At 44.1% G+C, this 12,464-nt stretch overlaps 1 protein-coding gene across 1 annotated transcript in view; it reads right to left on the bottom strand.

Annotated features, from left to right (window-relative positions):
- Window positions 1-12,464, bottom strand: part of Tshz3 (teashirt zinc finger homeobox 3) — a 69,744-nt gene extending 57,280 nt beyond the window's left edge. The window contains exon 1 of the mRNA XM_003466630.4: window positions 12,331-12,464. Coding sequence (XP_003466678.2) covers window positions 12,331-12,370 — 40 coding nt within the window. The 5' untranslated portion in view covers window positions 12,371-12,464. The remainder of the gene's footprint in view (window positions 1-12,330) is intronic.

Raw genomic sequence — 12,464 nt, 5'->3', positions numbered from 1 at the left:
GAAGGACATCTGATCCCACTCCAGAGTCCCACTCCAGTTCTTTAGAATTTGAGATTCTCCTGAATAGCTGAACACGGTGGCCAGGGGAGTAGAAAGAACAGACGCAGGTCTCCTGTGGCTACCTAAAGACCCCAACCCACACCTCCTCACCAACCAGGGAAGCCAGAGATTTGTAACAGAAAGTTAGTCTCTGTGTCAAGCCCTTCATGCAAACAATAAATATCACTTCTACTCATAATCGGACTTTTCTCCAGCATCGTCTTTGAATGTTGAACCTTCTTCAATTAATTAAAAACTATGCACTGCAGAGTGCATATTTTATCAGCCCTCAGCTGCTTAAGTGTCTAGAAAAGACCAGGCAGTTTTTCTTTTTCTTTCTTTCTTTCTTTTTTTTTTTTTTCCAGGCAACCCAGAGCAAGTACTTGCAAGGGTCATATCTTTTTAATTATCTTTTCTCTCTTTGATTAATTATTCCGTCTGACAATAGCGTGTTTCTAATGCTATTCACCTGCCTTTGATGATTGACAACTTTTCTGTCTGATTCAGAGCAAACAGCTGCTGCCACAATCTCCTAGCAACCCGGGTGTGATGGATGAGCCCCCAAGATGGATGGCTGCAATAAATCATGTCTCCAGCCATAAAACTGAGAAAAAGGGATAAGAAGAAAAGCGAACAAAAAACAAAACAAGGTTTCTTCCCATGAGTGCACTCAGTTCCTTACCAATTATACCTGAAATGGACTTTGCACCTATTGGTAGTAAAGTTTTCGTAATCAGTAAAAATGGGATGATGCCATTTGTATCAAAGGTGTTTACAATTGTTCCTGCAAATTGGCACTTGTACTCCAATTACCTCCAACACTGCCCAAGTACAAGGGCAGATGATCAAAGTTTTCCCCTCTTCCATGAAGTCTCAGCAAGGAACAATATCATCTTTTCATTATTGGGATATAATTCCCGGCACCAACAAAGGATACAAGTCTGACCCTATCTGGTTTCCGGCAACACCTGGGCAACCCCGAAAGTGAAGTCTAAGTCGTGCTGTGTGCAGTGCAAAAGGTCAGAATGCTGACAGTGATTTCAAAACAAGTACACACAAAGTCGCCTAGAGTTAGCCACTGAGTAAGCCGCATTTCCGTTTCTTTCCCGTTTATGGCAGATACAGGCTTTCCACGTGTCAGAGAAAAGTTTGTCGCAGAAGCCTTAAGATATGAACCTTCAGCGCCTCCACAGATTCCAGATTCTCATTTCTTTCAATTAAAAAAAAAAACTCTATCTAACTTTCTATGCCATCTTTTTTTAAATTAATGTCCACACTATAAGTCACACAAGAAGCCTTATATTTAATTAGCAAAATCCAAATAAAGTCACATATTTAATAGAATCTCTGACAATTGAATTTGCACTATCAGGGCTCTCTCGGTGGAGGACAAGGAGCAGGAAGGCCAGCAGAGTTTCTGTTTTCCTTTTCCACTGGGAGGCGGGCAGCAAGGCCTCCGTGAAGAAGTGTTGCCAAAGCCTCCCTCCAGGCAGCTGGGGGCTCCGGCCTAAGTCAGCCTGCATCCCTAAACACATCCAGTAGGTGGGGGTGTCCTGGTGCACACACAGCTCAAGGGTGCGAAAGAACCAGAAGTGATTAACTGGCAGGGCCTGGAAACAGCTGTCCACATCAGTCCTGGCGGGGGCCGGCGCGGGCCCAGCTGCAGAGAACAAAGTGCAGGCACAAGGGAAGAGGCTGCTGGGAGTAGGGGCAGGGAACTGCAGAAGATCATTTTTTATCTGAAATATTCCTGAGACCTGGAAGTCTCTGTTTCTTCATTCTCACACTACTAATTAAGCCAACTAGTATTTTTTTAAAAGTTATATTGTGCTAAGCATTTAAGATAGATTTTTTTTTTTAAAGCATGACAGAGAGTTTAAAAAATCAGACAAGGGCTCTGGCTTCAGCAACTGGAGCTCTGTTTATATTTTAATGTTTCGTACGTGACTGCCTCTATGGGGGAAGAAAGAGAGAGAGAAAGTTGCCTGTTTGCTTTAGTGCAAATCACAGACACTTCATTTTTCCCTGTGTCGTTGGAAATTATTCAAAATTAAAACCTCTTCCCGCATATTTTTTGGGGAGAGAGTATCTTCGCCATTATAAATAGGAGGGCTTGTGTCTGGTCAGCAGCAATGAGAACCCAAGGCCAATCAATGGAAACACACACACACACACACACACACACACACACAGCCCATACTCTACCCCGGCTGGTCCAACTCTCAAGTTACAGGTTTACACGGCAAGTCTAAATAATATTCAAAATGATAAATGGCACCCGAAGCCCGGCATCCACCATCAATCTTTTTTTAAGGAACATCCATCTTCAATAACGCACGTTTGAATCATGTGAAGCCAGGAGCCCTGAGATTCATTTATACCACACCTCACAAGCTGGGCCGGCTTGAATGATACCTGTCAACCTTTTTTAACCCCCCACTTGACTAAAGGGGAAAAAAGAGGGGGGAGAATAGGAGTGGGAGAAACAAGGAGCATCACGGGCTGAACAGTATGGTTTAACAGATGAAACGGAAGAACGTAACTCCTCAGTGCCTCTGCCAATCTCATGCCCTCCACGCCACACACCCCGACAGCGACAGAGATTCCACGGAGAAGCAGGCTCTCGCCTCCCCTCTCCCCTGTCTCTCCTCTCTCCTCCCTCTCTCTAGCCAAATCAGCAGTGCTCTCTCTGGAAGCCTCACTGTACTGTAGGGAGGAGGAGGAGACAGCATCCTCGGAGCTGGGCTTCCCTCCCCTCCCTGTTGTCTGGCTGGGGCCCATATGATAAATGACATATGTCATTCTGTCAGGAGGGAAGGGTGGGTCAGTGATGTATGACTCTGCTGAAAAGGAAATCGACTGTTTGGCATGGTGTAGCTCTTCTCCACCAGGATTTAGTTTCCGCACTCAGAAATGAATTCTCCGACGTTTCAAGTGCACAGTTAGGGCAGGCTGCTGGGAGGCCTGGGGATATCGCACTTTATCCTCCTCCTGCCCTTCCGATGGCAAAAAATAAAAAAATAAAAAAAACTAAAATGATCCTGCCAGTGGATACCTGCAAAAGGCTGCGCGTGTGTCAGTGTCCCCAGCAGTAACACACCAGGGGTTATTATAAGTGTGACTTTTAAAAAAAGGAAAAAAGAAAGAAAGAAACGAAGTGGAGTAAGGTTAGTCCTTTTATTTATTTATTTTTTTAATGGCAAAGGGCTGACACAAAAGCAAGATAAAAATTAGCATGTTTGAAGTAATCGTCCCGCAGCTTGACATCTGCATAGTAAATTTTAAAGGAAAAAAATGTGTCAGACAGCCATGAGCTGCTTCGCCCTCCCCCCTTTCATTAGCTCACTGCCAGGGTGGCACTACTGAACCTCATTACGGCGAGAGGATTTATGAAGCTGAACCCAATGGCAAAGAAAAGGCATCTGTCAATAATTGTAGGGAGCTGCACTCACAGCTTTGAAATCTCATTAAGTATGCAGTTATCAGGCATAAAGATCAAAAACATTACTCAACTCCGACAGAATCTTATGGAGGAACATTAATTAGCAACAGGCCTACAGTACAAAAAAAAAAGAAAGAAAGAAAGAAAGAAAGAAAGAAAGAAAGAAAGAAAGAGAAAAAAAGGAAAAAAAAACAGACTTCCTCTCACACCTGCCCAACCCACAAACCTAAAGCAACACTCCCCCTCCCGCCCGAAAAAAAATAATTCCCAGCATCTGAGACTGATCAAGAACATGAAACAAGAGAGACACACACAGAAAGGAGGAGAGGGAGGGAAGGGGTGGGCGGCAGGCAGCGAGGGAGGGGAGAGGGAGGCGGGGAAATTCGGTTGAGAAAGGCTTGGCGGTGAGGAGAGAAAAGGAAGAAGCTGTCAAACTTGAGAAGGATGTCAGCACTGGCCCTGATTACAGGGGCCTATGGAGTTCGCAGACCTTTTATCATCCGCCCCATCAAAACCAGTCTGGGAGTCACTGTGGGAGGACTGGGGGCTACGGTCTGTAGCCCAGGCCAGGGGCCCAGACCAGGACCTCCTTCCACCCCCCTGCCCACCTGGCAGGCAGGACAGCACACGTGCCCAAGGCCCAGGAAGCAGATCCTGCTTCTCCTGGCCAGGTCTGCACTCAGTCACAAAGTCAGCAGCGAAGAGAGACTGGCTTTATGGCCCTGGGCCCAGGCCAGGGGATCTCTGCACCTCCATAACACACCTTTTTCTTCCCCCTCCAGGAAGACTCATGCATTCCCTTTGCTCACACACACCCTCTCTTATTTTTTACCTCTGTATGATCACTTCAAAACATACCAAAAAAAAAAAAAAAAAAAAAAAAAAACAAGCACACACAAAACAAATGGGAATTCACATCAAAACCTGTCAGTCCAACACTGAGTCACAAGGCCTCAGGACCTCTGTGCCACTACAACCAGATAGGGTGCAGGGAAGTATGAGATCTAAAGGCCAGTTGGATCTGGGATCTCCAAAAGGAGAAAATTAAATTATAAGTTTCCTTTGCCACCACATTCCCACCTCTTGCATACTGGACTGGAAAGGATGATTCACATGTGTTCCGAAACATCCCACGAGCATCCTGCTCCCGCGATGTCAGGCAAATTTCCCTGATGCTCTATGGTGGTCTAGATCCACTGTGGGGGCCCTGACGCTGGGGTACGTGGGGTGAAATATCATTCAGGTTTCAGTAAGCGCACCAGGCACGTCAGCCAACGCCCTGACACTTCACGCAACAGTTATGCACCATCCTACTCTCGCCCTGAAATGTGCAGAATAATAATAATGAAGCAAATAGTCTGTATTTTACTTCCCTCATTATACTATTACAGAAAGATAGGCTTTTTTGCTTACCCATAACCACACGCTCTCAGGCTTGCTTGCTCTAACATGCACACACGTAATGTGCACACACACACACACACACACACACACACACACACACACACGCAGGGCACTTCCCATAATCCCACACCATGAGAAAACCCACAGAACAGCTAAACACTCTGCTATCATTCATTCTTCTAGTTCCTCATTCCCTCCTATCCCACACTCTCCCCTCATGCCATGGCCACTTCTGAAGTGTTTACCTCTCTCGTCCACAGAAGACAAAAACCTTTTCTTAATTAGCCACATCTTTAAGGAAATGGGCATTAAGATTCCTAGGCAACCAGCTTGGAGATCCTTCCAAGCCAAGGCCCATCCTTTCCAATAAAGGCCTGTCCTTTGGAATATCAATGAACCCAGCTCAGAAAAAACTGTCACCTATGACCAAAAATAGTCAGGAACACTTGTCTATAAACCAGACCTGATGAGAAGGAATTTTAGCAATAGTGTTACAATAAGGTGTTTATATTTTTTATGTGCTTACCATATTACCTTTATTATGTGTAACATCAAAGTGATTATAGCAATTACATCTAACAGAATTAATTACAGAACTTCCCATCACTCCAGGATACATAATGCATTAGAGGTAAGCCAAAGAAAGAAAACATCTTGATTGTAGTAACTATTGTTGGTATGTATTTGCTTCAGCAGCAGTGCCAAACCAGCAGAGGTTTTCAAGGCAAGAGAAACTGAGAGATTTAGGAGAAAATGAGGTTTATTTTCTTAAAATGAAGTAACACTTTTGTTTAAAAATATGTTGGCTCTCGTGGAAATATAAAGTCAATTTAATTTTTTTTAAGTGTACATCTTTAAAAGGTACTGGTTAATCCACTCAACCAATGTTACTACATAAAGGAGAAAGCACATGGGTGAAAGACTTACAAGTCTTTACGTATGCAAAATAAATTCACTCAAGGCTTCATTAATATTAATTTAAATTCAAAATCCATTTACATTAAATTGTTCATTAAAAATTGCCTATTTTATGCAACATGCATTTCTCAAAGAACTCAGAGGAAACTGAATACATGGGACTAGATTTAATGATGGGAATGGAAAACCAAAAGTAGATGAATCTGAGTCATTGCACGTATATTACTAAGCAGCCCTTTGCTCTGCATTAAGGGTAGGTTACAGTCTGGAAAACAAGCATTCAGACTATTTTGTTTTATGCTACTATAAACTTGTGAACATGACCTTCTGGATACCACACAGAAGAAAAAAAAAAAAAAAAAAAAACAAGAGAAATTCGTGAAAGGAAAGTCCCCATCAAAAACTGGGCTTGGGAACAATGCAAGTATCATATACCTCAGCATCCTAACTAGACTCACGAGTATCGTTGTGTTTTAAAGAATGTACATCAGTTAGCATTTGCCAATGCACATTTTGACCCGAAATTAATAGTTTCTCTCTCCCCTACACTCTGCCCTCTGCAATCCTTTATTCTCAAAGCCAGGAGACCAGGAACATGATGACAAGAAGTTGGTAAGTTCCTTGCTTTTATACCCTCCCTCCCCAAGACAATCTGAACTTACCCTGTTTTCCCAACAGCTGTTCTGGATGAAGAAAACACAGTCATAATTAATAACATGTGTCCTGACAGTATGAATTAATAATTTATCATTAAGCCCAAACAAATTTAAATTATTCTTCAAGAGCCACACCTTTGCATATCTAAGAAAATGAAGTAAAGAGACGGTCAAAGAGCTCAGGTAATACGACCTTTAGTGAAACGCTTTTCTCCTCTCACACATCTCTTGGACTATTCTGGTTGAAACAGTGAAATAATTTACAGAATTGAAAGTAATTAAACCTAAGAGTCTAAATGCTTATCAAATCAAGTGTATGCACTAGAAATGTCTTCTTTTTTAAATGGGGCTTATAAAATATTCAATATTTGGTCAAGGACACTATGTAATCTTTCTAACAATGATTCCTAAATCTAGAGTATGTCAAGTTGTTCAAGCAAGTGGTCATAAGCATCTTATGTTCTACTACTGTCTTCTTTAACACAAATTATTTCCACAAACATATAGCATTATTCTTCTTACAGTGACCTGAATTTTTAAGTCCACATCTAACGTAAATTTTTTACAAGTGCTAAAATTTAAGGAAAGCAACCAATTCTATGTATCTGTTCCTTAGAATTCAGGAGAAAAAGAAATCGCAAAAGTGAGAAAAAGAAATATTCATAGCCATTGTTTAGTAGGATTTTAAAAATTTAATTTAATGGCTAACTGCAAATACTAGAAACTAGAATTAATCTGTCTGAATTTTTTTTTAAAAAGGCTTACAGACATTTAAATGCATGTATCAGGACACTTTATCAACCTAACATAAAATTGTCATCTTATCTTATTATATGACTATTTTATGCATGTGTCAAAGAATTTAAAAATGACTGCCTGTCTATTGAGTCTAATTACAACTGCACATTATCTGTCTGGATGTACTAGTCCATATCATTGTTACCAAATACAATACACTGTATTCACCTTTCATTTTTAACTTCAGACAGAGAAACCACAATTTTGAATATAACTAAAACACACACACACACACACAGCACGAGCACCTGTGAGGGTTCTGGGTAAGTGAAAGTACCATTCCGTTCTGTTCTGTTTCCCCTGCAGGCAGGCTGGGAGTGATACCACAGGAGTGTAACACAACAGCTTATTTGGAAGACTCATCTATTTAATCGGGGCAGGGGCTGTGACACAGAGGGGCAGACACACGCCTTACTTATTTTTATTTATTTTTTACTACAAGACCAGAGCTATTCCTATGGCTTGTCCACTCACTGACAGAAGTAAAACGGGGCCAGCAGGGACCCCTCGCAGGCTGCACTGGAGTAGGTGCTGGGGTTGCTGGATGAAGTGCAGCCATGGACCAGGAGGACCACAGACCTCCCAACTCCTCTCCCCTCCGCTTCCTGCCTGTGTGCTGCAACCCAGCTTGGGCCTCACTCTGCGCTGGCACGTGGAAGGGAGGTAACAACCAACAGCGTCCAGGCCCGTGGTCCTCAAGGTGATCCTTCTCCTTCCAGAAATCCCAAAGGTGCCAAAGCGGGGAAGGGGGGGTGTAAAGGACAGGTTTTTACCCTGTGAACTCACCTGGGCTTCACGGCATTTCCCGTGGCCCTGAGCAGTCACTTTTCATTCTAATCATTCTACAAAACAATCTTTACTAAAAAAGAGGGAAAAGGCAGGCTTGTGAAGCAATTTGGGAAACAAGTGCTGATACATCAGTTATTGACTATCTCGCTCCCGTTTATGAACGCGCTCAAGGCAAAACAGAGAACAAAATGACAACATCAACCGCTCACAATCAAGGGTGGCCCTGGAGAGCAGTGAAGCCCTCACTGACAGTTGTCAAGATAATGGGGGCACAGTAGCTGATTCTGGAATATTCTCTTCCCCATGTGGACATCTGTGGGAGGATCTTTACTGCCTAGCGTCTTTGTGGGTTTTTTTCTTTTTCTGCCTTCTTCCTCTTGATTTGTCTCTTTAAAATTTGCACTGTTCCTCTTATTTCACAATTGTGTATGGGGGACCAAAGCTAGTCATTTTGCTGCCTTGCTACAGAGACTACCTATCCAAGAGAGAAATATGTGGCAGGTTTGGGAACAGTGAGACTCCCCAAGCTGAGGCAGAAATGTCCTCCTGAAAGCTCCAGGGAAATCCAAGAGAGAACAAAGGCTCCTTCTGGGGCTGCCCGAGGTAGGAACCAGACTGAGGAAGACAGAACCGGACACCACCAGGTAGACCTAGAAGGCTTGCCCATGTCAGCTGATAACGCTGAAGCCTCTATCCCAGGGATACCCCCAGAGCTCTGTGACACCAACAGACCCTAAGGTGATAGAAGTCCTTTTGACAAAAGTCAGGATGCCTGGAGTGGCATTGCTACCTAAAAGCTGCACAGAAGAGTGCTTCTTTTCAATGAAAGACTCAAAAAGGACAATCACAAGTCATTATTGGTAGTAATTTTCAAAAAAGCTTAGGCAATGGCCTCCCATGAGTTCCTATTTTCCCCCCCCAAAAAATATATATAGATATTACCAGACAAACTATTATCGGATACTATTAGTTTCAATTTTTTTCTACTTTCAGTAAATACTTATTTAGAAACAAATGCTACAAAGAGAAGAGAGTCTTATTTTAGGTAAAGAATAATAGTCATTTTGCCTAAAGGACACTCACTGGCCTTCACTAACCCTGCTTCTCTGAGCTTCTACAGGAAGCAGGAACTGCCCAATATAAATGTATGGTCCTATGAAATCAAATGCCTGAGTAAGGAAACTCCTGCCCAGGTTTCCCTCATGCAGGTAAATAAACCTCTCTCTCTGAAAAGACACTAAACCATGTATAATTTGTATCAAAAAAAATCCTAAAGTACAGAAAGACGTTTTTTCAGGGATTCTTGCAGCCTGCTTCAGCCTTCTGCAAAGCAGTGTTACATTTGGCCTACATAGAATGGCTGTGTGCACCTGTGTGCTGACTGCAAGCTCTACCCAGCTCGGCCCTTTGTGGTTGTTATTCTACCCCAGACCATTAAAAGGGCCCTAATTCCTATGACATGATTATCCAGGTACCAAAGCCCATTTGTCACCTGCAGCAGAAAATTGAGTTAATGCACAACTAAAGGCAGCCAGGACTGTGTAATATCAACTTGATTACATCAAACTAGCTGCAAACCTAATTCTGCTGGATGACACTGCGTCGAGCTTGTCATCTCCAATCATTAAAGCTGTCAGGAATCCATCAGGTTTACAGCTAATTAGGTGAACACTAATGAAGCTGGCAAAACAACTTTTCTTTTTTTATGGCTGAGCGGACCTTTCAGTTTGGAGGGGAAAAAAATTCTCGAGTATTCTCAAGGTTGCTGGGGACTGGATTTCCAGTTACCAATCAGCAGACATCTTTCTTTTTCCCACTCTCTCTCTATCAGTACAAAGCAATCAATTTGTCATCACTCCCAGTATGCCACAAAAGCAGGCATGAACCTTATAACTTGCAGCTGTGAGAACTAAAAAAAGGAGGAAAAAAAATGGGAAGTTTCTCGTCCATCCAAACAAACAACAACAAAAACTCACACAGCTCACTTATTGGCTTGTGCATACTTATTGCCAGCTTAAATGTGGAAGTTTCTTTTTTCCTTCCACTCTCCTTAAATAAGTAGCCCTTCAGTCATTCTCCACCCCCTCCTCCACATGTCCATTAGGCAGAGGCATTCTGATAAAGTAAATCCAAAACCAGGGTATGGGAAAGAAAGAAAGCACTCACGCTGCCAACTTCTGATTGACCATTAAGCTATTGATGAATGTGCCTGTCAGGAGAGAGACAATTAAATCAAATATGAAACAAAGTCGTTCTGACGGGTCATTTTGATAGAGCAAAACCATTCTTCCATCTCCTATTAGTCGTGCAGTCAAGTTTTTATATAATGAATTTTTCTTAACTGACCTGAGATTTCCTGGCTGGCCTTTTAAAAGGTGCAAAAAAGGTTAGGGAACAGGTTGCTTTAAAAAATAAAAATAAGGCCAACTATACATTTCTTCCTTCTGTAGTCATTTTGGAAGAAAGTCATCCAATAAGAGTCTAAGATGGGCAGGGCAGAAGAGCAAATATGAACTGTAGAGAGAGTTCTAAATCAAATGTAAAGATGTAATCACATATGGTTTATCTGATTGAGGCACTCAGATACCTTACAAAGTGTATCCAAAAAGAAAAGAAAAAAAAATCTTGAAGACTGGAAGAAGCCCAAGACATTCCTACTACCCAACTTTGTGGAGAATTCCTCCAAAGTTTTAGAGTTTATTTTAGGTAGATAAGCTCACTACTTGAGTTTGGAATATGAAACAGAAGTTAGGATGAGCAAGAAGCATCAGAAGGTGAGCTGGGAGGCCGCACTCTCTACAAGCACTACTGAGATTCTTCAAACTTTCTAAATTTGGGCAACATTGAGGATAGACAGCAAAACCTACATTATGTGCACCAAACCAGTTCTATTTTCCTACTAAGGTTTTCTTAAGACTGACAGGACAGCACATTTCTGGAGGAAAAGAGAACATCACTTCCTTTCTGTGACCCTGCAAAAGAGACTGAGTCCAGAGTGCAGCTAATGTGGGGAGCTTCACCAACCCAGTGCTTGCTGGATGGCTTGATGGAAATCACCATCACCATGGGTACCACTAGCACTCAGGGCACCAGTGCCTGAGCCTTCTCTCTGCCCTCTTCGCTTCCATCAAAACAAGAAGGGAAAGGATAGAAAAGAAGTGAACCTCTAGGCAACCCTCCCTTTTCAGGCCGTATCTGACCCTCTGCTCATCTGAGTGTTACTCATATCAAAATACATCGCGTCCATATGTGATACACCCCAGCAATCTGCCCCGAATCCCCAAAGTTTTTGCACTGACAAGCCCTTCTGACGTCACAGAGGTTGGCCTCACTATTGCAAGTGATTTATTGATGTTTATTGGGAATGAATAGATCAAAGGCAGCAGCATGACAGGCGATCAATCAGTCATCAAATCAAGGGTGGCAATGGGCCAGAAACCCTTCTTCCAGGCAACATGCCCCCGACCAACATTATTGCAAAATAATATAATGTGTGTGGATTTTGTTTTGTTTGTAATGATGCTTTTATCCAGAAAAGAAAAAAAAATCAGTTTGGTCTTAACAGGAGTTAACACTCCTGGAAAAAACTGGGAGGGTGAGGAGAAACACTCAGACACGTCCCAGAACTAAGTGCTATAAGGGAAGGAAAAGCAGGGTAAGGAGGGGCGGGGGGCGGGTAAGGGGACACAAACGAGGTGGAGGAAATAACAGCATGGAACACAGACTTGACAGTCATCTGACAATACCCAGACCCTGTGCGCTCTGGTTTCCACCACTGTGCCCGGTTTGGGCCCAATAAATGAAGAATCAATCGAATTAGGAGTAAGGTGACCAAGGGGACCGGCTGGCTCACTAGCTCGCAGTCTCGCGTTCTGCAGACACGGGCAGTCCCCCGCCGGCCGCCGCGGGAGGACACGGAAGGTGTCCCAGGGAACTCAGGTGACCCCACCCGCCCCCCACAGAAAGAGACGACAAGGGTTCTTTCCCATCCGTTCTGCCGCCGGAGAGCCGGGGAGGCGGGTACCCGGCGTGGCTCAGTCCGCCCCGAGCGCGGTTCCCGAAGTGGGTTCGAGAGGGAGGAAGGCAGAGCGCAGCGGGGCGTCCGGGGGCGCCCGGGACCCGAGGCGGGCGCACGCACCCAAAGAGAGGAACAGCGAGCGAGCGGCGCCCGGAGTTACTCAGCGCAGGCGGAGGGCGAGGGGCGAGGAGTGCGGCCGCCAGCGGCCGGAGGCGCGGGGCAAGGAGAGGAAGAGGAGAGGAGGAGGAAGGAGAAGCGGCTCGTACCTGCTGCGCGCCGGGGCGCCTGCTGCTTCCTCCTCGGCATGATGCTTCTCCCGCTACTGCCACCGCCGCCGCCGTCGCCGCTGCCGGGCTGAGGAGAGGGAGGGAGGGGCGGCGGGCCCGCGGGGGGGGCGAGG

This window comes from Cavia porcellus, unplaced genomic scaffold (genome assembly GCF_034190915.1).
Source record: "Cavia porcellus strain 051 isolate PalLab524CR breed Dunkin Hartley unplaced genomic scaffold, mCavPor4.1 scaffold_7, whole genome shotgun sequence".
Taxonomy (NCBI): domain Eukaryota; kingdom Metazoa; phylum Chordata; class Mammalia; order Rodentia; family Caviidae; genus Cavia; species Cavia porcellus.
The sequence above is the reverse complement of the archived record's forward strand: the minus strand, read 5'-3'. Positions and strand labels throughout refer to the sequence as shown.